Raw genomic sequence first — 25,179 nt, forward strand, 5'->3', positions numbered from 1 at the left:
AGAGAGAGAGAGAGAGAGAGAGAACACAGTCAACAGGGTCCCATGGCAGATACGGAGATCAACAGATCGAGGCCATGTTGACAGAAAACAGATCTTTCTTCAAAATTGGGGGTCTCCTCGCCAGATTTGTAAAAAAATCTGAAAAGTTTCAGAACCACGGGAGCCTTAACCCCCATCCCCAAAAGACTGGAAAGCTACCTGCCCAGGTGCAGAGGAAGGGAGAAGGAGCCACACCAGTGTACGCAGCCCGGTGGTAGTGCTGCTACAGGTAGATAGGTGGGAGAAGAGGACCAGGGGCCTCTGCCTAGTTAGAGGGGAAGGGGAGAATGATGGGCAATGGTGACTCTCAAAATGGGTGGGTGGAGGAGTGAAGGGGAGTGGGGCAAGGGTCCAGCAGACAGAGAAGTAGCAGCAGTGGCAAGAAGCGGAGGGCAGGCAGAATGCCAGGAAGGGGCCGTGATCATCAAAGTCCTCCAAAACTACAATTTTCTCCAGGGGTATTGATCTGTGTAGTCTGGAGATTTGTTGTAATTCTGGGAGAATTTTGGGCTCCACCAGGAGGCTGATACATTTTCAGTGTACTACTTCACACCAGCCTTGCATTCATTGCAATTCAGCTTCGCCAACCTCCACGTAAGAAATTTTGAATAGCACTTATTTAGAAAATGTATATGCCACCTCTGCTAGGGTTGCCAACTCTAGGTTGCAAAACTCATGGAGATTTGGGGGCAGAACCTGGAAGGGTTTAGGGAAAGGGAGGGGCCTCAGCAGGTTATATACCATAGACTCCACCCTCTAAAGCAGCCATTTTCTCCAAGGGAATTGATCTCTCACCTGGAGATTAGTTGCAATTATGGGGAATCTCCAGGCCCCACCTGGAGGTTGGCAACCAGACTTGCTCAAGCCAGTTTACAAACAACTAAAACAAAGCCATTAAAACACAGCTACTAAAAACAACACAGGTAATAAAAATCAAGTCAGGGCCTAAAAACAGCAAAACATGAGGCAGACCAGATCTCCCATTTTGCCAGTTCTTCCTGCCATTGCTCAGTGGAGTGGTGGAGGAAATGGGAAACAACTCGCATCATGTTGACACCATTATGTCAGTTCTGGGTCACTCTGGAAGTGATGTCGGAATGTCACTGGTCCCCCGCCCCCCTTACTCTCCTGATGATTATCAGCCTCAGCCTGGCAACCCTATAAACTGATACTGTGAAAACAGGCTTCAGACTAGGAGTAGACCATAAAACAGCTAAAAGAGATGGAACCCCTTAGATAAAAGACTGTAAAAATAAAAGTTTTAGCCTGGCCTAGCATCTAACTGGAAGAACTCAGCTCCCCAGTACCACCAAAAACAGAACAAGCATTTAAAGATCTGTGGAAACAATTATGCTAATATTTTGTGAGAAATCTGAGATGCTTATTAATGGAAGGTTGTTGGGTGACCTTATTCAGACACACACTTGCAGCATAATTTACCTTACAAGTTGTTGTGACGATAAAATGGTAGGGTTGCCAGGTCTGGGTTGGCTTTGTGGGTGAATCCAGGAGACTTTGGGAGTGGATCTGGGAGGGTGCAGGGTTTGGGGAGGGGGCTCAGCATGGTATAATGCCATAGAGTTCACCCTCTGAAGCAGCCATTTTCTCCAGGGGAACCGATCTCTTGCAGCAGGAGATCAGTGGTAAAAGCTGCAAGATCCCCAGGCCCCACCTGGGGGCTGGCAGCCCTATAAAATGGAGAAGGGGACAATGTTATCAGCCACTCTGGGTCCCTGCTGGGGAGAAAAGTGGGATATAAAGGAACTGAATAAATCAATAATATATTTCATGTAAACTGAAATTTATGTACAGGACCGTGAATGCACTTTTCTAAGCGTCTTCTCCATTTTATGAAGATATTTTAAATTCGTCGGCCTGTTGCATTTTCTATGTGTTTATTCCTGTAATTTTTTAAAAAAGCTGCCTCCCAATCTCCAGGCAGGAGGCTTATATGAACGATGGAAGTATTTCCTGACTTCGCCAAAAAAAATATCTGTAAACCTCTTCCATCCCTTTGGATCGAAGTTCGTCACCGCACAACCAGCCAAATGCAACAGCAGTTAGAAGCCTCACAGGGGCAGCAGAGAGCAAGATAAACCGTGTGGAGAAGCGACTCTGTTGTCCTTGCTCTTGCTCTCCGAAGGCTAAAGCGGAAGTATCAACCCTCTAGCTTGTATTTCCGAGTCAAAGGGGAAACATCTGGCGTTCCTCACGCACGTGGGAAGAACAAATCGGTTGGGAACGGGCAGTTTTTGGACGTCGCAGCAGGTGGGTTCTTTCTTTAGATTATCTTAACTAGCGAAGGGCTTCTGGGGGTTGTAAGTCCCATGTACAAGAAGGGCGCTTCTTCCGGGAAGAAAGCAACTGTCATCTCCTTCCCTGGTAGAAAAAAAATACCAGTATTGTCCACTCCCCGTTTTCCTTTTGTGTACTTAAAACTCCGCGTCTCAAGCGGGGTTCATAATGCCGCCCCCAACCCCATCCCATTTGGGGTAAGAAGGATCGGGGGATCAACTTGTAAGACCTTTAGCCGCCGACTATATGTTTTTGATCCTGTGTACAGCCCCTGGCACATGGTTGGCCCTCCGTAAATAACACCGAGTCCAGCCTGGGACAAACATTACTTAAGGACCTCTTCCTCCCATATAAGCCCACATGTATACACCAGTCATCTTCAGAGGCCCTGCTTTGGTTGCCCCCACCATTGGAAGCTAGATGGGTGGCAACTCGAGGAAGGGCCCTCTAGGTCATGGCACCAAAACTTTGGGATTCCCTACCCTGGGAGATTTGTCTGTCTCTGTCTATTGGTGTCAGCAGGTTAAGACTTTTTTGCTTTGTCTGGCATACCCCCAGTAGTGGTTACTGGTCCCCTTCTACTGTTGTTAGTGTATGTGTTTTTAAGTGAATCATTTTATAATTCTAATTATATTTGTAATTGTTCAAATGTTTTCATGTTTTTATGTTTGCCACCTTGTGGACCCTGCTAGGGTGGAAAGGCGGCATAAAAATGTTTTTCATAGTAACATTAATAGTAAGGTAGCTTAAGCTTTTTTTGCTTTCCGTTCGGTTTTATTTTGGTTAATTCTAGACTTCTATGCAACCGGAAAGAGGTTATTTTGATTTTGTTTTACCAAGTGCTGCTTGTTCTGTGAGTGCCTATAACTGACATTTTCCCACAGAAGAAATGACATCCCTCGCTCACCAGCTGAAGCGCCTTGCGCTCCCTCAAAATGATCCCAGTCTCCTGTCTCGAAAAGAAATAGCATCACTGTTGTTTGATTGCAAGGAAGCTGCCAATATTGACAGGGAGACCTTTTTTGCCATAGGTAAGCTTAAGAGCCTGGGCAGGAGTTCTTTGTGATTGTCACTGCTTTTTCCTCTCCTCCTTTGACTTGGGAGAATGGTCAGGTCTTGTCTGTGACATTGCACCAACTTTTGGGGGCATTCCATGGATTGGTTTTGAATGAGATAGAGCCCATTTCCATTTCTTAGGGATTGGATAAATTCTATGAATGCTTGCTAAAGTAGTAGTCATGTATGCAGACTGGTCAACATTATTAGTAAGGTTGAGGTAAACATGCCATAGAGAGGAAGAGAATAGCTGTTTTCCTGTTTTGTATATGAGAATGCATTTTCAGTTTCAGTTTAAGATTATGTGAGAACTTTGTTTAATCTGATCTGATAAAATTGTGCTGACATATGTGTAAAGAAGGTTTATGCTTGCAGTCCCCCTCTCCATGGAAGCGTGCCTTCAAATAAATGTAACTTCACAGCTTTTTCTGTTTTGATGTAACATGTGGATTGGGAGAATGGCTATGTTTATGTGGATCATAGGGTGCCTAACCTTTCTTGTTGGATCAGATATTATTCCTTCCTCTAGAGCTACTTAATGTAGGGATTCCACGCAAAAATGGTGTGAAATATTGAAATGGCTCTACTATCTTTGACAGGGTGCACTGGCCTGGAAGAGCTGACTGGCATTGATCCATCCTTTGAGATGTTTCAGGAAACGCTTTTCAGTCAGATGTCAAAAGGTTTGGAGCGCAGTGTCCAAACTAAAAAAGTAAACCAGCGGCTGGATGAAAATATTTCATTGTTCCTAATTCATGTGTCCCCTTACTTTATGCTTAAACCAGCACAGAAGTGCCTTGAGTGGCTGATTCACAGGTAATCCATTCATATCTCTCTAAATCAGAGACTCTGAAACCTTGTTTTCAGAGAGCTTCCCTAAATTAAGAATATCTTGATTGGATCCCCTGAATTGCTCCAGCCCCCACAGAAAAAAAAGAGGTAGTCTTCCAGTGGGTATGTGCATGTGTGTGAGAGATAGTGTCTGGCTTTCTTCCAGATGTTTATACAATTTTCACATTGTAGGGTGGGGGCAGAGAACCAAGCTTGTGATCATTCTTTTGAATGATGAGATCATGGACCCACATGTTGACAGTTGCTGTGTTAGGGTGGACATTGCTGCAACTATAAGCAGCTCTTTTGTCTCAGAAATTGCTGTGTTTATTCACACACATGTGTTTTACTTATTTTGGTTAGGTTTCATATCCATCTCTACAACCAGGACAGTTTAGTTGGCTGTGTATTGCCCTACCATGAAACTAAATTGTTTGTACGAGTTATTCAGCTTCTAAAAATTAGTGACCCAACTCACAAATGGCATTGGTTGCATCCAATTCAGGTGAAGTATTGAAATAAATATCTGAGAATTTATATCTTTAAGGTTTTGATCTATTATTGTTGCAAGCACCTAAGTACAGTGTCTTCTATGTGTATATATGTATATGTGTGTGTTTCAAACTCTACAGGGGAGTTATGTTCTATCTCTCTGTTTTGCATGTTGGCTGTGTTAAAGGTAAATGTGTTTGGTCAAGATGGGTGGGCTCAGTGATTTGTTAGTGGAAGGAGTAGAGGACTTTGCGCTGCTGATGGAAAAGGGAGGAATGGGCAATTTTACCCTCATCCTCTGCATCCCTCAACCTATATGGCTGTTTTTCCATGCTGTCCTCAGTACACATAAATCAACTTTCCAGGGGTCGGAAGGAACTGCTTGGGAGGTGAGATATCCAGTACTAGTACCTTGTGTTGGTTGGCAGCTGGATCCAAGACAATATACTTGCTGAGATCAGTGGAACACAAGTTCATGTGACTGGATTATTTTCAGATAACACAGAAAAGCAATAGGCATTTAGGCCAGAAGAAATCATAGTATTCAGTGGCAGCACTGATAACTTCCACTTCAGCTTACAAAACGCAGATGCTAAGTTTGAACTGTCTTGAAGTTTGTGGAAATGAGAGCTACTTCCTGCAGTCTGTTTTGCCTTTTTGGGGTACCTGTTGTGATCACAAAATTTAATTTACAGATTTTCTGCATATTTTAAGATCAGGCTATTCCAATCAATTGTAGCTTTTAAATATTTTTTTCTTTGGCCTCTTCAATGACAGAAACCAGGAGTTCCTCTGGCAAGGGGAACTTTGATTACACACTGCTACAAAGACCTGGGCTTCTTGGATTTCTTATGCAGTCTAGTCACACAGTCTGTAAAGGTTGGTATACTGTTGCAGTTTAATGTCAGTGTACAGGTCTCCTCTTTCATAGAGTAAGGAAAACAAATAATCTGGTAAGCACTGAAAGGAAGCAAGAAAGTGAGAGCATGCGGGTACCAAATCAGATTTTAATTATTGTTCCCGTGCCCACTTATACTGGGCAGATTAGTACAATGGCTTTTTGTTTGCAATAAAGTAGAGACAATGTGTGTGCTTCTGTTCCTACTACAGGTACAAAGTAACATAAGCAATGTGTACCCTCAGTTTTCACAATCCTTTCCCCTCTCAAATCACAACTGTATGCTGTATGTTATGAGTGGAGTGATCAGTTTATGTGCATGTCAGTTTCCCTGCTATGTGTACAGTATTTCTCAGTACTGAATTTGTGAACTAGATACATTTTTTCTTAATACTGCCAAAAAGGAAATTGCACCTAGTAAAAGGAATGCTGTGAAATTGAGTGATTTCAGTTTTTGTGTATGTGTGATGGTTATTCTAAATATCTTTTTTGATAGGCTTTTTCTCTGTATCCGGGGAGTTCATCACAGATGCGAGTCCTGTTTACCTTCTATGCTTCCACAATTGTGTCTGCTCTTGGGGCTGCAGAAACTATAACAGACACTATAGTCTCCAAATTGCTTCCTTACATCCAAAAGGTACCTGATGCTCTTTTCTTCAAAGCAATTTATTCTTTAGATTACATACCCTGACTTTTGAGGAGGTATTTTGTGTTAGGTCAGCTGGGCATAACTACAGTTACAGTTTTTGGATTGGACAAAGGTTGGAGAGGGTTCTATTGTCCTTGTTGTGGGTTGCGATTATACCAGTGGTATTTGAAAGTGATGGTGTGGTCAAATAGTCAAAGTGTAGTCCTTAGTAGAAGAGTCACCCTTCTAAACCCGTTGATATCAGTGATCCGAGAAGGGTGTAACTCGTTTAGGATTGCACTGTTATTCCCAGAGTCATACCTTTTCTCAGCTATTGCTTCTTCTCCATAACTCTCTTGTCACTTACTGTATTTTGAGTTGTATATTAAAACAAATTTCCTAGCAATATTCATGTGTTTTATCATTGTTCAGAGTACAAGACTTTTCCTATTATCTCAGTAATATCCCTGTTTACCACCTGGTTTCTCCATAGCTCATGGGGAACTTGGCCATTGGTTGTACAGGTGTAAATTTAACATGGTATCAATTGGAATTGGGGAGGAAATCCACTATTTGAATTGTCAGTTGCCCAATTCTAGTGCTGTCTTCCAGATACAGGAACTCCTTTATCTGCTAGGCTTTCCTGTTCACTTGAGTGGAGGTGACAGCTTCGTGCAGACCTGCTAAAGGGAAAAGACTGCTTGCATTGGAGCTTCTTATCCTTGGCGTAGCACATACACACACAAGTTTTGGAATAGGACACATATTTTGGTATGCTTGTGTCTTCCAAAACAAGCTGTGTAATACTGCTCTGGACACATCTATAATTTCATTATTATTATTTTTGCAGGGTTTGAAATCCTCATTGGCAGATTATAGAGCTGCAACCTACATGATAGTTGGCCAGTTGGCAGTGAAGATGACAATGGAAATGTCTTTAGTGCATGCCTTGGCACTCCAGATCAGCAAGTCTTTGGCCAAATCTTCCTCCCTTATCAAAGAGGGACTTGGCTGTTTGATCGTCCTCCTACAGAGTCAAAAGGAAGGTGGTCTTGGGAAGAAGTTAGTATACATAAATATATATATATATTTTAAAGACCAAGAGTTATGGCAGTGGGGGAGCAATATGCCTCTTTGGTTGTTAATCACTGGAGCAGCTTCTTAATGAATTTTGCCTTTGCTACACTTATTTTATTTTCAGCTTTATAAAGCTTGCACTGACACTGTTCTTTTCTGGAACAATCTGCAAACAAGTCCATGAACTTTCGGTTTACCATAATGTTGTGGCTTGGAGATTATGTTTGGAAAAAGCCTTGCCTCCTGAATCTGAGATGAGTTGGATAAACAAAACTCTGAAGCCCTGTGTTAAATAACAATGAAATCCAGCTTTTGTTAAACTTGCATAATTTTCCCCTTGTCAATGAACTTTTGGCTCTTCAGTTTCCATCCAAATTCCACTTGTGCAGATGTACTTTAACTTGTATATGTTGCAACATTTGAGACCATCTTGTAATGGCCTAGTATTTCCCCTCAAGGGAAGGTCATCACTCAACAACTGTAAACAAACAGATAAACCTGTACACGCTGAGGGCTTACTCTCTGAGGGAGCAGCATCTATTTCATTTCCAAGACTAGAATGCCTCAAGGGAAGGTCATCACTCAACAACTATAAACAAACAGATGGACCTGTACATGCTGAGGGCTTACTCTCTAAAGCAGCATCCATTTCATTTCCAAGACCAGAAGGAATGCTTGACTGGAAAGGCCTAGGAAGAGCTTTTCCCTTCAGGGTACTGAGGCCCTCCAGCAGGCCCTGAGAGAGAGAGCTGGCTAAACTTAAGGCCATTGTAAGTAGTCAACTCAGGGAGATCCTAACTGGCCATAAATTTATTTATTCCTTGAAGGGATGCATATCTACATTATGATACATTGCTTGTCTTTAAATGTTACAGTGACATACTTCTCATTTTCATATTGATATAATAAAACCTGCACACTAAGATCTTGCTTCTTTGTAGAAACCGAGTGCCTTAATCTGATGATGTCAGCTGAGATATCTTTAATATGTTTATGATTGCTTTCAATGTTTTCTTGTGCAGGTCGTTTACCCATCTGTGTAATATTCCAGACTTGGTTACTACCCTTTATGAGATTTCAGCCACTTATGATGTCAGTCCAGTTTTGCGTTACATGTTACCACACCTAGTTCACGCAGTTATTTATGGAAAGAGAGGTATGTTAATTTACTTCATAGTTCCACTTATAATTGAGGTTTAGGAACTATGTTTACTTCCCTTGGAAGCTGAATCCTTCAGACGTCAGCAGTGGAGAGACCCCATTAGTGGTTAGAGTGGCCAACTAGAATCTGAGAAAACTTGGTTCATGTCCTCCACTCTGCCATGGAAGCTTGCTGTGTGACTTTGGTCCCGTCACACACACTCAGTCTCATGGTCTTGTTGTGAAGACAGAACTCAGGAAGGGGGGAAATCAGTACACCACAATCAGCTCTGTGGAGGAAGATTGGGGTACGAGTAGAGCAAAGTCACATGTTGCCTTCAGGGTCCTGGTGGCTCTGTATCATTCCCCCCCAGGTCAGCAAGTGTGTGGTGTGCTTTACTACAGGTCTTGATTAGAATACTGGCATTACAAGCTTTTGCTTTCAAATGCATTTTTGTTTCAGATAATCATCACTGTTTCTTTGTAAAATCTGGCTTTTTTTCAGAAATGCAAGAAGAATCCGATATACTAGAAAATGAAATCTCTAAAGAGCATCTAGAGGCTATAATTACAAATATACCTCTAGAGAAAGATTTGGATCATTTATTAGCCTGGTAAGCTAACCTTTCATGTGCTTGATGGACTGGGTAGCATTAGGTGAACTTTGACTTATTTCCAGTGCTTGGCTTGATGGAATATTAGATGGTACTGAGTTGTTTTTCTCTATTTATGTCAAGATGTATTGCTTTGAAACTGCTAACATTTTTGAGTTTTCTGTGCATTTATTTCCTTTGGCTTAGATGGAAAAGTCATTTCTAATCAAGACTTGTTTTTAGAAAAAGCAAAAAAGGAAATCTCTATTACTAATTCATCAGATTGAGAAAACGGCCTATCTTCTTTCTCCAAAGAGACCATTTATTCCTTTCCTTACCATTTCAGTGCATTTCTGGAGGACTATGTCTCTTATGGTGTGGTGAGTGACTCTGATTCCACCACGATGGCAGAGATTAACACAGAACTGCTTCCTCTCATTAGACTGTTTGAAAGAAAGTAAGTGATTTCTGATGCTTACATGGCCAGCATGCCTGCTGGTAGCAGTTGATGGTCTTAAGCCACAGACCTGTCTCCTAGCAGCTGTTATCTCCTGCACTGTGTATATTAATAACTTCAAACACAGATTTTTAAAAAAATAAAGTGAATTTTATCCTTTCAGGTGAATATGAAGTTTAGAAACAGGCTTGGGGAATGAAATTTGAGCATTAAGGGTTGTTTTTAAAATCAGGTATCAAAGAAGTTAAATGGTTAAAGCAGTTCTTTAAGACTCTGTCTCTTAGCCGTCAGATATGCAGTACTCATACTGTTTCCTAAAAATACTCAGGCTTTTGTGAGCTTTGCACAAAAGTAAGTCATTATGATCTGTGACAACAGTGCAAAGTGGTACAAGACTGTTTTGGCATGGGCCATGGATGGTGATGTTACCAGGGAGCTGTCCGACTCAAGTCTGCAGGTCCTGGATTTGGAATCCTTGGATACCATTGTCAGATTCTGGCCGAAAGAGGGAAACCAACGAGGAAGTCTCAGCAACAGTAGATCAGAGCAAGCAATAAGACACCTTTTCCAAACTAAGGCTATGGTCACACGGAGCATTAGCCACGCTACAGAGACGGAAGATAGGCGGATTTTCCGGGCGCGATCACACCGCAACATCTGGGAAGCGTAGAGCTTTTTCCGGCCTGTGTGACCGGAGCCCTAGTTTGCTTGGGGCCAGGATACACGCCTCATCCCATGCTGTCAAGCATGCCAGTTAAGATCCTCTTCTCAAGCCCTGTTCTTTGTGCTCCCATTTGCAGAGATGCTGAGGGTGACAACCAGAGACAGCTCTGGCACCTTGTTCGTGCAATTCAGACTGTACCCAAGTGTTCAACTGGAAGGTTCCATGCTTATTAGCTGTTGCTGTGGCCTGCTTGTAGCCTGGGGGCTGTTTATGGCATTCATTTTAGGCTTCTTTAACGTTGGTTGTATTTATTGTTTTAATACTGATAATGTTGTGGTTGGTATTTATGATTTCATTGTACTGTTTTTACAATGTGAACCTCCTCAATCAGGTCTTTGGACAGGCAGCATACAATTCTTTTAAACAAATAACCAAGGAGCTTAACTGTTTGCTGTACCTTGCATTTCTCTCCCCACAAAGCGCATGGGATAGCTATTAATTGCTATAGTAGAGCATGGGGAAAATATAGTTTTTACCAGGGCTTTTTTCTGGGGGAATGTGCTGGAATGGAGTTCAACTTCAACAGAGTTCTTTTAAAAATGTTTAAGAGTTCATGAGTTTTTAATATACAGACTGAAAACTTTGTTTCCCTCTTGAGAATTCCGGCACCTCTTTTTCAAAAAAACAAATAAACCCTGGTCTTTAGGATTCAGGCAACTAATGGCTTTATATTGAAAACTAGTGCCATGAATTCTTCTTGTAGATTGTGTGATCCTAGTAGGCCATCCTTGTGAGGCAACCCATTGCCTTGATCTGTACCAGCTGCAAGGCAGCCTTCACACACAGCTTCCTGTAGAGCACTTGGCAGTAATTGAGGCACAATTTCTAGTCTTTGCACCAAATGGATCTGATGAAATATTTTCCTAGTTACCATTGCTGACCTCTCTCCAGGTGCAATATATGAATATCGTGAGGCTGTCAAAATGTTAATCTAATGCTAGCAAGTTGTTCAAAACTAGGACCAGGAGAATTGCATGCTGGGTCAGACTAGCTGAACATACATGTACAAGTTGGGGCTCGTGAGACTCACAGGGGGGATCCCATCTCCCCCACACTCTCTCGTGGAGCCCAGTACGGCCCCTAGGCTCTCTGGAAGCTGCTGTTAGGCCCAGCATGGAGGCCCGGGCTGTCTGGCAGCTGTTTGGCAAGGACCCTGCCCCTCTCAGGGCACTGGTGGCTCTGGAGTCCTGCCACCCAAGGGCTGCTTCGTCATGGCTGCAATGGGTGCACACCCATGTAAGCACTGCCGGCTTCTGCCTACCCCCAAGGAGAGCCGCTGGGTGCAACACCAACAGCTGCTGAAGATCGCCCTCCCTGCATAGGAGCTGCCCACAAAACGCACGCTGGGGGGATTCCCCCATTGCCTCCCTCCCAGCCACTCACCTCAGGGCCTGGCTGCAGTGGTGTCTGGGAGCCATTCTGAGTCCCGAGCGGCTCCTGGCCAGGCCTTGAGCGGATCCCAACATACGTTGGCACTTTTTCCAAAGCTATAATATCCTTTTTAAGGTGTGGTGCCCAGAACTGCACACAGTATTCCAAATGAGGTCTCACCATTGATTTATATAGGGGCATTATTATATTGGCTGATCTGTTTTCAATACCCTTCCTAATAATCCCCAGCATAGCATTGGCCTTCTTTATTGCAGTCACACACTGTCTCGACATTTTCAGTGAGTTATCCACTACAACTCCAAGATCTCTCTCTTGCTCAGTCTCTGCCAGTTCAGACCCCATCAATGTGTATTTATATTTAGGATTTTTGGCTCCAATGTGCATCACCTTGCACTTGGCCACATTGAACCCCATTTGCCATGTTGACGCCCACTCGCCCATCCTTGACAGATCCCCTTGGAGTGCCTCACAATCCTCACTGGTTTTCACCACCTTGAACAACTTTGTATCATCCGCAAATTTAGCCACTTCACTGCTTACTCCCATCTCCAAATCATTAATGAACAAGTTAAAAAGCAGTGGACCAAGTACTGATCCCTGTGGTACCCCACTGCTTACCACCCTCCACTGAGAAAATTGCCCACCTACACTCACTCTCTGTTTTCTATGAACTAGCCAGTTTTTGATCCATAAAAGGACTTGTCCTTCTATCCCATGATTTTTGAGCTTACTTAGGAGCCTTTGATGAGGAACTTTATCAAAAGCTTTCTGGAAGTCAAGGTAAATAATATCTATTGGATCCCCCTTGTCCACATGTTTGTTCACCCCCTCAAAGAACACTAATAGGTTAGTGAGACAAGATCTTCCCTTACAGAACCCATGTTGAGTCTGCCTCAATAGGTTTTGTTCATCTATGTGCCTACTAATTCTTTCCTTAATAATGGTTTCCACCAATTTACCCGGTATCGACGTCAGACTGACTGGCCTGTAATTTCCCGGATCTCCTCTGGAACCCTTTTTAAAGATGGGAGTGACATTAGCTACCTTCCAATCCTCAGGAATGGAGGCAGATTTTAAGGAAAGATTACATATCTTTGTCAGGAGATCTACAAGTTCACATTTGAGTTCTTTCAGAACTCTCGGATGTAATGACCGGTGACTTCTGTTTCAGTGTATCTGACAAAGTGTGCACGCACAGAAAAGCTTATGCCCAGAATAAAACTTTGATGGTCTTAGAGGTGCCATTGGACTCAAACTTCGTTTGCACATTCTAATAACTCTTGCAGTATTAAGGCTGTCACTGATAATAAATTGGTTTGACTTGAAATATAACTAGTGTTGTCAGATTAGGACCTAATCTCCATTCTGCTATGAAGCTTCCTGGATGACACTGGGCCAGTCCCTCTCTCCCAGCCCAACCTACTTCATAAAGTCGTTGTGAAGGGGGAATTTGGAAGAAAAAACTATATACACCACTCTGTGCTTGTGGGAAGAACTGGATAAGTAGTAATGGCAATGTTCCCTCTAAGCTGTGGAGTCTTGTGAGTAAAAAATCTACTTTGTGAGCCACTGGCATTAAAGTTGTGAGCGAGCGGCTTGGCTGCTGCATAAATTAGTCTGCTCTGGAGCCCTCCTTCCTGAGCTGAGACAAAAATGTGTGAGCCGGAGGCTAGAAGACTGTGAGCTAGCTCACACTAACTCAGCTTAGAAGGAACACTGAGTAATGGATATAGTTGTTCTTTGACTTGTTAAAATTTCTTAGACTAAATTAAGCACTGGATATTTTTTAGTGTATCATTGTAAATTTAGTAAATCATTGTAAAATAGTCTTACCGCCCTGGACTCTCAGTAAATAGAAGGCTTTAGAAGTTACCCCCAACTCATAATATTTTCTTTGTGTCTGCCAGATACCCTAAAACACTAGATTTAGTTCTGGAGGAGCATCTGAAAGTTATTAGAAATCAGAAGGAGCAAGATCTCTTCCACCAGTTTATTTCCCTTTCTGTGAGTGGTGGTAAATATCAGGTGAGTCAAAGTAACTCTCTGGACTGAGACAACTTCTTGTTCGTTCTGTCATTGCAGAATTGATAAGAGGCTGATACAAGGTGAACCGCTGTGATTTCTTCATGTCATGTTAGCAAAAGCCCCTTTCTCCTCGGATTGCTACAGTTTTAGCTATTTGATATGAGCAACTCTGTGCATGGTTATTGCAATGGGATAAATTCTAGCATTTGTTTCTGTACATTCTTCCAGCTGACATTGTAGAGGTTGTTAGGTCTTCATAAGCAGTCTAGCTCATATTCAGCATTCGTAACAGATTACATCATTTCATTTACATCAATGGTTTACATACCGTGTCCCATGAAGCCTTGGGTTTCCTTGGAAACTTGAACCCATGATAAGTTTCCAAGGAACCCCGCTTAATTAATCAGCTAGAAGATCAGTAATGGTGGAGAAACTGCCAAAGATAGTAGGCACACCAATATGCGCCACTGCAATATGCAGAGAGAGAATGGAGTGCTGGGTGCGTTCCAAGGCACATTTTCAGTTTAAATAGAAGAACAGTGAGGTGCCTGCATGAACACTCTAGAACACGGTCAAGAATCATGTACCATATACAGGAGTTCTTTGGCTATAATCAACATGTAATGGTAGGCAGTTTGAAAATACTCTTTAATGTTTGTGTTTTTGCCATTGTTTTCAGGTTGATTGCCATCATTAACAGTCTGTTTTTAGTTAAGTTTGTGGACCTTCTCATTTGAATGAGAACTGAAAAACACAGTATGTTCTTGGCATATTGTTTTGCAATTGGCATATTTCCCATTGCACTACTAGAATTTTCAATTAAAAAATTGAGTTAGAGTCCACCAACCTTCCACTCATGTAAGCAAAGTAGTCCCCACCTTCCCCAGCCAGTGTTCTGCAACTCTCAGTGATGCTGGGAGTCACAGATAAAAAGTCATGATGGTTGGGGGGCTGCAGTGAAGGGGGAGGTGTCAGGCTAGAATGCCCCCCCCTTCCATCAGCAGAACATCAGCTGGGTATTATCCAGTGGGATGGATCCAAACTTCCATGAGCTCAGCTTTTTCCTAGCTTCATCTTCTTTCATCAGCATTCAGTGCCCCACAGAAAGATTCTCCTGAAGGCGGGGGTTTGGACCCTTCGTTACAGTGTTGGATGAGGCACAGAGGGTCTGAAGCGGGAAGAAGATACCAGAAATTAGTGCAAAAGTAGTGTCTGTGAATTTCTATTGATTTCCCCTTCCAACTGCAGTCTCATTTTGTGTCTCCAGCTATTCCCTGACTTTCAGGGATTGCAGGGGAAATTTGGATCCATGACTGCATAATAAAGGTCATCGATTCAATGGTGTATCCTTAGAAATTGTTCTGTGGTGAATATATGTACCTAAATAAACTTCTGAGTACTTGTAATCTGTTTTTTCTAGTTCCTGGAGGATTCTGATACATCTCTGTTACTTAGTCTCAATCATCCCCAGTCAGCAGTCAGAGCTCTTGCTGTTCAGCATTTGAAAGAAATCATTGAAACGTCAAAGGTTGGTTCTGCTGCATCTTTTGTTTGGGTACTCTTTGGTTAATAAGGTCTTAATAATCTAGCAAGCACTTTTAACAGGAATATGCATCTTTATAGTAGCCAAAAGTAAATTCTCGGTGTTTAGTGTTGTTATCATTGACTCTCCATTGCAGCCCACAGTTATTTGTAGGACAAAATTTCCACTTTCTTCTTGCTAATAACATAGTAAGTTGACCTCTACATGTGAATTAGAACTTAGGTAGGCAATATTAAACTCACTATCGGGGAGAGCCACTGTAAGTTAATTTGTATGATACACTGGTATGTTGTCAGCCTCTATACTGGCACTGTGGGTGGGGATGGACCTCCACCTCTCTAAGGTTATTGTCACGAAGGGTATTGTTCTCATGGTGTCATATCTCTGGTGCACAGCTGTGGATGGGAATGCAGAAAACAAATGACTAACTATAGTTTGTGATGGTCTTGTGAAACAACCACAGTGCTTGTTGCCATTTGAGGGTACACCTGTGGTGCTGTGGATGTCTTGACCCATAGCTGAAACACAACTATTTCATAATTATCTATACTATATTATGTCTGTTGTTTCACTGAAAATTTGACACTTAAAGTGCAGTGCTAAGAACAAGTTTCCTGGACGTAAGCCCCATTGAATAGACCTGAGTAGGATTCGGAGTAGTCCTGCTTAGGTTTGCTCTCAGTAATTTTAGGAAGCCAATTTTTCCCTTTCTTTCTCTTAAGGAGGGCTTTGATGACACCTTCATAGAAGAAGCAATTTTGATGCGCCTGAAGGATGATAATCTAGAGGTGGTTATGTCTACTCTCAGTACGTTAGAGGTAGGTCTTCCACTCGTGATCAGCTAATTTGAAATGTGTGGTTTATGTTGGAATATGTCTCTGAGTAAGGAGACTCCTGTGTTTCATTCAGGGTGTTGTGTGTGGTTCTTTGGAAGTTAGGAGTGTTGTGTGAGTCAGAATATTCATATATCTCAACGTGTATGAAAGAGGCTGTAAACTTCGGGGTGACTTGCTAACAAACTTAATATTGACAATGGGGAACTTGACCTTTTGATGATTTTTGGAAATACCTGGGGATAATTACTAATAAATCTTAAACTTCTTAAGTTAATTATTACAATTTGTGAGTGTGGCTTTTGCATCATTGACTTTGAGCATTAATCTCCAATGAAGCTACCCTGTTATTGAATAAATATAAAACAAAAACATTTAAAAGTCAATTTAATAATAACAATATTCAGAGAATAATCCAAAAGCTTTTTGTGTCATTTTATTATAAACAACACAGTTTTTATTTCAGTATAAGTAGTACTACCTGAGGATAACAAAATTTCTATATGACTACATTGGACCTGCACTAATATAGGTCTAATGATGGTTTACATTTTTTTTTTTGCCCCTATAGTGTCATGTATGTTTGTTCTGGTTGCTTTATTCTAGACTCTGTTGGCTACTCTTAAGAAAATGGATGAACACATTGGTTTCAGTTTGTTAAGTGTCTTTGAGAGAGCTGACCTCTCCAAGGATGAACAATGGTAAGTATTTAGTTTATACATTTCCTCTAAGCATTTCACAGCATTTTTGTTTTTTTCCTCTCTAGCAGCTCACTCTGATTCCTTGTTATGAAACTTTAGTGCACTGTGTTTGAATAGGTTTATGAGGCCTTCCTGATAGATCCAGTGAGTTCAGTAGTTCAAAAATGTGCAAAAAGGGTTTTTGGAGCACAAAAAGGAGTGAACTGCATCACCGTTAAAAATATAGTCTTTTCCACATCTAGATTATACATCTAGATTATACATACCTATAAAATGTGGGCTCAGGTTGTGTGTTTCAGACCCTAATGTTGCCCAGTAAAATGTAAAACCAGCATTCATTTATTCTTCCTTTGTTGCAGTTTGTTAAGTGTCTTTGAGAGAGCTGACCTCTCCAAGGATGAACAATGGTAAGTATTTAGTTTATACATTTCCTCTAAGCATTTCACAGCATTTTTGTTTTTTTCCTCTCTAGCAGCTCACTCTGATTCCTTGTTATGAAACTTTAGTGCACTGTGTTTGAATAGGTTTATGAGGCCTTCCTGATAGATCCAGTGAGTTCAGTAGTTCAAAAATGTGCAAAAAGGGTTTTTGGAGCACAAAAAGGAGTGAACTGCATCACCGTTAAAAATATAGTCTTTTCCACATCTAGATTATACATCTAGATTATACATACCTATAAAATGTGGGCTCAGGTTGTGTGTTTCAGACCCTAATGTTGCCCAGTAAAATGTAAAACCAGCATTCATTTATTCTTCCTTTGTTGCCTTACAGCAACACAGTCAAACATTACTGGTGCTAACAAGTATAATCTAATTGCATGAGAAACTAGAGAAATAAAGAGGAGAATAACCGTGGTTTAAGTACAGAGATTCTGTTCTGTTAACTGCAGATCTTTCTGCCAGAGCAAAAGGCCTTCTGCTGGTAGAACAAGCCTCTTTTCACCAGAGGAGGGTTCCTTGTGTTGGAGAAAGACTGCATTGTTAATGGAATGGAAACTGTGGTTCCAGCCCCTGAAAGGTTTGGGGCAGGTGATCTAGAAGTACTCATTGTTCCGGTTTCTTTCTGTGTTTTAGGCACAAGATCCTGGTAGCTGCAATACGTCTGTTAACCGAAGAAAATATTCTTAAAGAGAATGAAGGTCTCTTAAATCAGTTAGTCCTGCAGTTGTTACCATTTGTCATCCTCACCACCAATAATTCAAAATCTGCCGAATGGAAAGTAGCACTCTGTGTAGCAGAGTCTGGTCTTTGCTCCCTACATCCTTTGTTGAAAGGGTGGCCTGAAGGTGAGTCTTAAGAAATCGCAGTGTTCTAAAATGAAGAAGCAGCAGCAAAGTTACAGTACTTGTTGTAATAGTTTTTAGTGTTAAATAATATGCCTATAAATAGTTTTAAAAGATGCAGTGTCAAGAATGCAGTACACAAAGGAAGTGGATTTGAGTTTTTTAGGTTTGTTCCAAAGCATTTTCAGGTAACTGAAGTTATTAGAAAATGGAAATTACTTAAGCAGCTATCAAAAAAAATCTGCAGGGGCATGATTCTGAGTATGTCAGTGTTCATACAGTGTGCTTCAGTGATGGCTGTTCAGAATCCTGAAGTAAAATCTGTGTCACCCTGTTGCCATAAGACAGTTGCATCCAGGAATCCAGCACTGAAGACATGCATTCTGATCAGAAATAACAAACACTTTATTTAAAAGGATTTGCTTTCCAAGCCAGGAATCTATGAATCTGTTGCTTTTCCTAGGTTAGCAATGCTACAGCAGTATCTTGTGTTACCTGGCTTTTTACCTGAAGGGAAAAAGCTGGGACTGTTGTAAGTATCTTGTGTTACCTGGCTAGAGAGCTACCTGAAGGGAAAAAGCTGGGACTGTTGTTTTTCCCCCAAAATTTATTATTTTTATTTTCATATACAAACAAGCAAACAGCACTACAATTATTAACCATATATCAATAAGTAGAACATAGCATAACTATAGGAGAGCATATTGAAACAACAAAAAGAAAACCATTTCTATTGAGTAATTAAAGGTTGGAACTACAATAACTTACAGAAATACATCATATAATATCTTTAAAATGTAACAGTTTTTCATAATAAGAATTTTTTGGTACTATCCCACTGTTTGCCAGACATTCTAATATAGGATACCAAGTAACTTGAAATAATTTTTGGTTTTTTGCTGTGTTTTCCTCAAAGGTGTTCTTAGAAATTTGACTGAGTACAAAGTATTCCCAAAGTTTATTTTGCCAGCAATATAAAGATGGAGCTTCTTTTGCTTTCCAAAATTGCGCAATGGAAATAAAAGCTGGGACTGTTAATTCACTCAGTAATACAAACTGAGTTTTGTCCACTGACAACTAGAGTATAGTTCGCTGTTGAGACTAAGGCTGCACACATTGTTAAGAAAATTTTTAAAGCTGTTGTATACAGTAGATGAATTTTCCAGGTTTCTCTTCAGTTGTGTGTCTTGTAGCAGCAAGCCTGCACTGCAGGAGGCCAGCAGTCAAATTCTGCCAACAGCGGTCCTTGAAGGCATGCAGGAAAGCCATGCAGAGTTCTCTTTGAACACACAGAAAACTGTATATGAAGTGCAAACAAACAAAAATGTAATACGACTTTGGAAACAGCTTGCTTTCAGAGGAAAAAATAAAGCAACAGTTTACCTTATTTACGTAAAACATTTTCATCCTGTCTTTCACTTGAAGGACTTTGTAAAGCAGCTGACAAAATCAGTTGTACAATCAAGATAACATTAAAAATCAATTCAATATACAGTAAAAATGGGGCAGCAGGAGAATGAAACATGAGAGGAGGGGGGGGGAGAAAGGCATACAACAAATTAATAATTAAAACTCCAGAAACTAAAAACCACCTCAAGCCAGTTCCTAAGTTATCAGCAGAGTTGGTGCCAGACAAGTGTCTTTGGGGAGAACATTTCACAGAACGTGACCACAAGATACGTCATGACCAACTAGGGCAGGGGGGTGGACCATGGAGAAGGATGTCATTGGAAGATTTTTGCTAAGGTCTTAATTAGTTTTGTTGGGACAAGACAGTCCTTCAGCTACTCTAGTCCCAAGGATTGACAAAGCCTGATTAAGTGGTGGGGGAGGTGTCAGTGAAATGAATAGGACTGCTTTGAAAACAAGGGATTGAAGACTGCAGACACAGTATCCTGTTTTTCTCACCTGAGGCTGTTAATTGTTTTTATGATTTGTCTGATTTTTGTTCTTTGTTTTGCTGCATAGTTTTCAAAAAAGTGATCAAGGCAACTAAATCAGAATGCTTGGTACCTGCATCCAATGAAAAACTGATTCAGCTATTGTCGGATAACTTAACTTCAGAAGATCCTTCCTCAATGTTACAGATGGTACATGTTCAGTTTATAATACTCGTTTTTATGGAAGATTGTGCTTTAAATTGCTTAATTAGGAGACTTTAGATACAGATCTTATAATAGCATAAAATATAAAAGTTCTGCTTATGGCATAAAATATATAAGTGCACTAGACTGACATATATTTTAGTTGTTGTAATATATCTAATATTTATTTAAATTCTAGTCTCTCTTTCGGCCTCCATTCCCAAGGCAGCTAATAATAGAAATCCATAAATTTAAACATAAAGAACAGTAAATCAACAAAACCACCACTAATACTGGGGAAACTGGGGAAGTGTCTTGTTCTTTACAAGCTTGGGAGAATAAAATTGAGTTTACTTGGTGTCTAATCAAAGTAGGTATCAACCAACTATCCGGGGGAACAATATTCCTACCTGTCCACCTGATCTCTGAAAGCAGAAGCACCACAGAGAAGGGCTTCTGAAGTAGCAGGTTCTTACAAGAGTCGGTGGTCCTTGCAGATCTAACACTGGAATGCTGTATTTTTGTTGATACTCATTGAAGGTGGAAGGTCTCATCAGTATTGCTGAACAGGATTCTCCCACACCAAAGCAGAAGATAACTGCTCACATCATTAGCTCTGTCCTTGTCCGGTCCTGCTGCAGCAGCTCCCAAGTGGAGGAGTGCCACTTGCCACTGGCATTGAAAGTCTTCTATCTTTTGAACGGAAAACTGAGGAAACTTGAAGGACAATATAATGTAGAGGTGAGAGCTCTGGTTTTGTAACATGGGAAGAGAAGGGACAGACAGTTACCAGCAGGTTAGTGTGTGGCAATGTTTTTGGATCGGATTTGACCGTACAGTTGCTGATTAAGTTCCAGGGGCCATTTTGAACGTTTCCAGTGCAGCATCATTAAGCTTTCATGCAGCCTTACTGGCAGCAGTGTTGTTTCTTGAGGCTGCAGTGAACCAACCAGTTAATGGGAGGGACTCTGAGACTAGGGGCCACTTGGGTGGAGAGGACCTAAATCTTCACAGGTCCTGACCAGAGGGTGAAATTGTAGGCGAGGGGTAAGGGTAAGGTCATTTGCGAAAGGGCAGCACATGCTGGTGATACAAGTGCAAGGAGAGACTCATGCAGTGGATCTGGAAGGCCCAAGGAGCCAGGAAGCAAAGTAGAATGATGTTAGGGTAAGACCAAGAGCAGAGCCTTTGAGAAGCACACCCATGATGCTTTGTACAGGGTTAAGAATGTCTGTGACCAATTACAGTAGGGCTAAATGGGCAAGGCAAAGAGCCATTAAAGCTGTTTGAACCCTAGGAGGCCTCTGGTTTTCCACAGAACTCCAGCTTATCTTATTCCACAATTCTACAGAGTTATAGCCTGAGGAGAATTAAAAGGGGGGGGAACAGGGACATTAAATACAGATGTTCTTGAACATCGTCCTGCATTGCTTTTTAATGATCAAATAGAGACAGAGGGAGACTTGTTATGTGTGGATTCCTGTGTTTTCATTCTCAGGCATTTCTCAGTACATTCTCTATTGAAACGACCTCTGGGAGTGAAATGCTTTTGGAGACCTTAACTGCATACATAGAAAAGCTGAACTCTGGGAAAGACGTAGATATAGAGCATACTGTCCTGCTTATGATTTTGCTGAGAATCTTTATTGAAGGCCTGCAACCTCCTGATTCCTTTGTGAAAGGCAAGTTTTCAAAGCTTTAATTGCAACGGAGAAACTACCTTTAAAAATTCATCTTGCAGTCTTTTGGTAGTAGTATGTTCTTTTCTGAATGTTGTAATATTCATCTTTGAAGAAGGCAGCATTCATAGATTTGCAGTGTGCAAAAAGACTTGTTTGTTGGTTTGGTGCAGCCCCCTGATGGCTGTTCCTTGCATTTCTTTGCATCCTTACAGATGAGGTATGGTGGAATCCTGAAACTCTAAGTGACAAGAGCAAAGACTTCTTACATGTGCTGCTGGGGCTCTTTGATGTTCTAATCCTCAGAGCCAGTGAAGGAATCTATGCTGAACAGTTTCGCGCAATGATAAGACTTCTTTTTGAGGTATTCTTTTCTTTTCTAAAGGGAAGGTTAAACATATTTAACTCTGCACGTGATCCCAAGAGGACTGAGAATATTTTTGCTTTAAAGCAGTTTAAAAATGTTCATTTATAGCCGTTTTACTGTGCATTAGTGTTCCTGGGCTTCAGTGAAACCCCATGTGGGTTTAGGTGTGAATGTGCATTCAAAGCCAAGGTGAAACCAATGGTGATGTATGCATTAAGCATTTCTGTCTTTTTTTTTTTCCATTTAAAGGTACACCTGAAAGAGCCAGAGAATCAATTCAGATTTCTTTCGGTCTTATGGACTTACAATTACAATCTGTCCAACCAACTCAATTTTGGGGTGGATGCTGTGCTACAGACTCGGGCTTTGTATATAGGGTGTGTGGTGCTTACATCGCAAACGACACAAAAGAAAAGGCAGCTGGCGTCGGCAACTTCTCCAGGTACTGTCCATTCTTCTTTGTCATATTTTGCGAGAACAGTTCTGACCTGTGTGGAATCAGTGGAAGGATTGTAGGCTTTTGACTGCCTTTATGGGAAAGCGATCCTATTTCTGTCATTTTTATGTCCTCATGTTATATTACCTATCATCTGCCTTTCTCACTGAGACTCAAGGTCCCGTTCCCTCCATTGAAATGTTTTCCAGAATCATTTTTGTTATAATGCTGCCCCGTTCCTTTATAGAAAATGCCCTCTTGTACAGTTCTTTTTTATATAGTGTGTGGAAAGGCCAAAGTGTGGGAGCTTTCCTGACCTCCTCAGGCAGGCCATTATGCCTTTAAGAGAAGGACGGGCAAGGGTACTTGTGCTCTGCATACAAGAGAGGTCGTAATTTTAATGCCAGAAAACAGTCTTGTGGATTCCGCATCAAAAATACGTTTTCAGAAAAGGAAAAAAAGGTCTTGCAAGCTGAAACCCCAACTACTGTGACCAGAATGAATTATTATGCCATTTCATGATAGTTATGAAATATGCTATGCACCTATGTGGAGATCATAGAGCCTGTGAGTGACAGAGGTAACAGTATCTCTATATTCTGGCATTTGGGCTAGTATGCTCTAAGGATTTCATGAAATCTCATTGGTTTTTTTTACCAGTCAGTAAATTCAGTCAACTAGCACCCAATTACAGAACTTAAGTAGCTTGGATTCTATATACCACAAACTAAGCAAGTTTGCAGAAGGAATCTTTGCTGCCTCCTACACCAGTTTGATGTAGTGATTAGGAACACAGACTCTAATCTGGGAGAACCGGGTTTGATTCCCCACTCCTCCACATGCAGCTGCTGGTGTGACCTTGGGTCAGTTACAAGTTATTTCGGAGCTGTTCTCTCGAGGACAGTTCTCGAAAGAGCTCTCTCAGCCCCACCTACCTCACAGGGTGTCCTTTGTGGGGAGGGGAAGGGAAAGGAGTTTGTAAGCCGCTCTGAGATTCCTTCGGGGTAGTGAAGGGCTGGGTATAAATCCAATCTCTTCTTCTTCTTCCTACTGCAGCCCCCTGTGGCCCCCAAGCTGCTTTCTGAGGTTTGGGGGACTCTCAGGATTAGCATGGAATAAGACATTTTGAGATTAGCATGGGGCAGGGCTGTGGCTCAGTGACAGAGCCTCTGTTTTGCATGCAGAAGGTCCCAGGTTCTATGCCTGGCACTTCCAGTTAGAAAGGACCAGGCAGGAGGTGATGTGAAAGACCCTCTACCGGAGAGCCCGAAGAGTTGCTGCCAGTCTGGGTAGACAGATCTGACCTTGACGGACTGATGGTCTGATTCTGTGCAAGGCAGCTTTGTGTATGTGATGTAGGGGCCTGTTGCAGAAATTGCCCCTCTCCCACTCATTCACAAATGGAACTACAGGGGATGGCTGTAAGATTTCTGTAGTTTCCCCCTTCTTGCTACACTGCATCTCACACCATCCCCGAGGGTCTCCTGAAACTTGCATGAACGCATGAAGGTGCCTTATACTAAATCAAACGCATGGTCCATCAAAGTCAGTACTGTCTACTCAGGCTGGCAGCAGCACTCTCCAGGGTCTCAGGCAGAAGTCTTTCCCATAACCTACTGTCTGATCCTTTTAACTGGAGGTGCCAGGGATTGAACCTGGGGCCTTCTACATGCCAAACAGGTGCTCTGCCACTGAACCACACCTCCTCCCATGACTGGTCTTTCATTTGGGAAAGGGCAAGGATGCTGACGGAGGTACTTCCTTCCCCCTCAGCCTGCCTCAGGCTCTCGGGAGCCAGCTCTGCAGGAAGGCTCCAGGGCTTGTCTGCCTGCTGCATAGGGTGGCTTTGTGATTTGGAGGGGGGTGGGGAAGGATAGCGCCAGATGTGGGGGCTGTCACTTGGTGTTCCCAGTGGGTTGATGGCGGGTCACTGCAGATTCATTTGGGTAGAGTGGCGAGGCAGAGCAATAAACTTGATTATCTGGTTCATCTGATTAACAGCCACTCCCTTTCGCAGTTTAATTTGTTTTAAACATCTATTAGCTGTCTTTCTCTCTTGCGGAACTTAAGGAGGCTTACAATATAAATGAAACATAACAAAAAGCACAATAAAAACACTATTGGTGTAGAGAGCCAGTTTGGTGTAGTGGTTAAGTGTGCGAACTCTAATCTGGGAGAACCGAGTTTGATTCCCCACTCCTCCACTTGCACCTGCTGATGTGAACTTGGGTCAGTCACAAGCTCTGGCACAGCTGTCCTTGAAAAAGAGCAGTTTGTGTCAGAGTTCTCTCAGCCCCACCCACCTCACAGGGTGTCTGTTGTGGGGAGGGGAAGGGAAAGGAGTTTGTAAGCCGCTCTGAGACTCCAAGTGAAGGGCGGGGTATAAATCCAATCTCTTCTTCTTCTATTATAAAACCCATAAAAGTCACAGTTTAAAGACTCCAATTAGGACTGTCAGTAATAAAATTGTGGGGTTGCCACGGAGCAAGTTACTGGGTGGTGGGACAGTCAGGAGGGCATCTCCCTTTGATCTTAATTTCTGGACAGGTACATATGGAAAAAGATGGTCCCTCAGATACCCCTTGTCCCAGGCCATGTAGGGCTTTA

At 41.9% G+C, this 25,179-nt stretch overlaps 1 protein-coding gene across 1 annotated transcript in view; it reads left to right on the forward strand.

Annotated features, from left to right (window-relative positions):
- Positions 1–2,242: 2,242 nt before the first annotated feature.
- The window catches only part of HEATR1 (HEAT repeat containing 1), a 67,992-nt gene continuing 45,055 nt past the window's right edge, over positions 2,243–25,179 (forward strand). The window contains exons 1-20 of the mRNA XM_015426914.1: positions 2,243–2,307; positions 3,219–3,365; positions 3,990–4,206; positions 4,585–4,726; positions 5,491–5,592; positions 6,108–6,248; positions 7,090–7,301; positions 8,339–8,472; positions 8,971–9,070; positions 9,396–9,506; positions 13,530–13,647; positions 15,068–15,175; positions 15,913–16,008; positions 16,651–16,724; positions 17,798–18,009; positions 19,975–20,096; positions 20,631–20,831; positions 21,589–21,772; positions 21,985–22,133; positions 22,386–22,578. Of these exons, the coding sequence (XP_015282400.1) occupies positions 3,224–3,365; positions 3,990–4,206; positions 4,585–4,726; positions 5,491–5,592; positions 6,108–6,248; positions 7,090–7,301; positions 8,339–8,472; positions 8,971–9,070; positions 9,396–9,506; positions 13,530–13,647; positions 15,068–15,175; positions 15,913–16,008; positions 16,651–16,724; positions 17,798–18,009; positions 19,975–20,096; positions 20,631–20,831; positions 21,589–21,772; positions 21,985–22,133; positions 22,386–22,578 (2,758 nt within the window). The 5' untranslated portion in view covers positions 2,243–2,307; positions 3,219–3,223. The remainder of the gene's footprint in view (positions 2,308–3,218; positions 3,366–3,989; positions 4,207–4,584; positions 4,727–5,490; positions 5,593–6,107; positions 6,249–7,089; positions 7,302–8,338; positions 8,473–8,970; positions 9,071–9,395; positions 9,507–13,529; positions 13,648–15,067; positions 15,176–15,912; positions 16,009–16,650; positions 16,725–17,797; positions 18,010–19,974; positions 20,097–20,630; positions 20,832–21,588; positions 21,773–21,984; positions 22,134–22,385; positions 22,579–25,179) is intronic.

This window comes from Gekko japonicus, unplaced genomic scaffold (genome assembly GCF_001447785.1).
Source record: "Gekko japonicus isolate JY-2015 unplaced genomic scaffold, Gekko_japonicus_V1.1 scaffold141, whole genome shotgun sequence".
NCBI lineage: Eukaryota > Metazoa > Chordata > Lepidosauria > Squamata > Gekkonidae > Gekko > Gekko japonicus.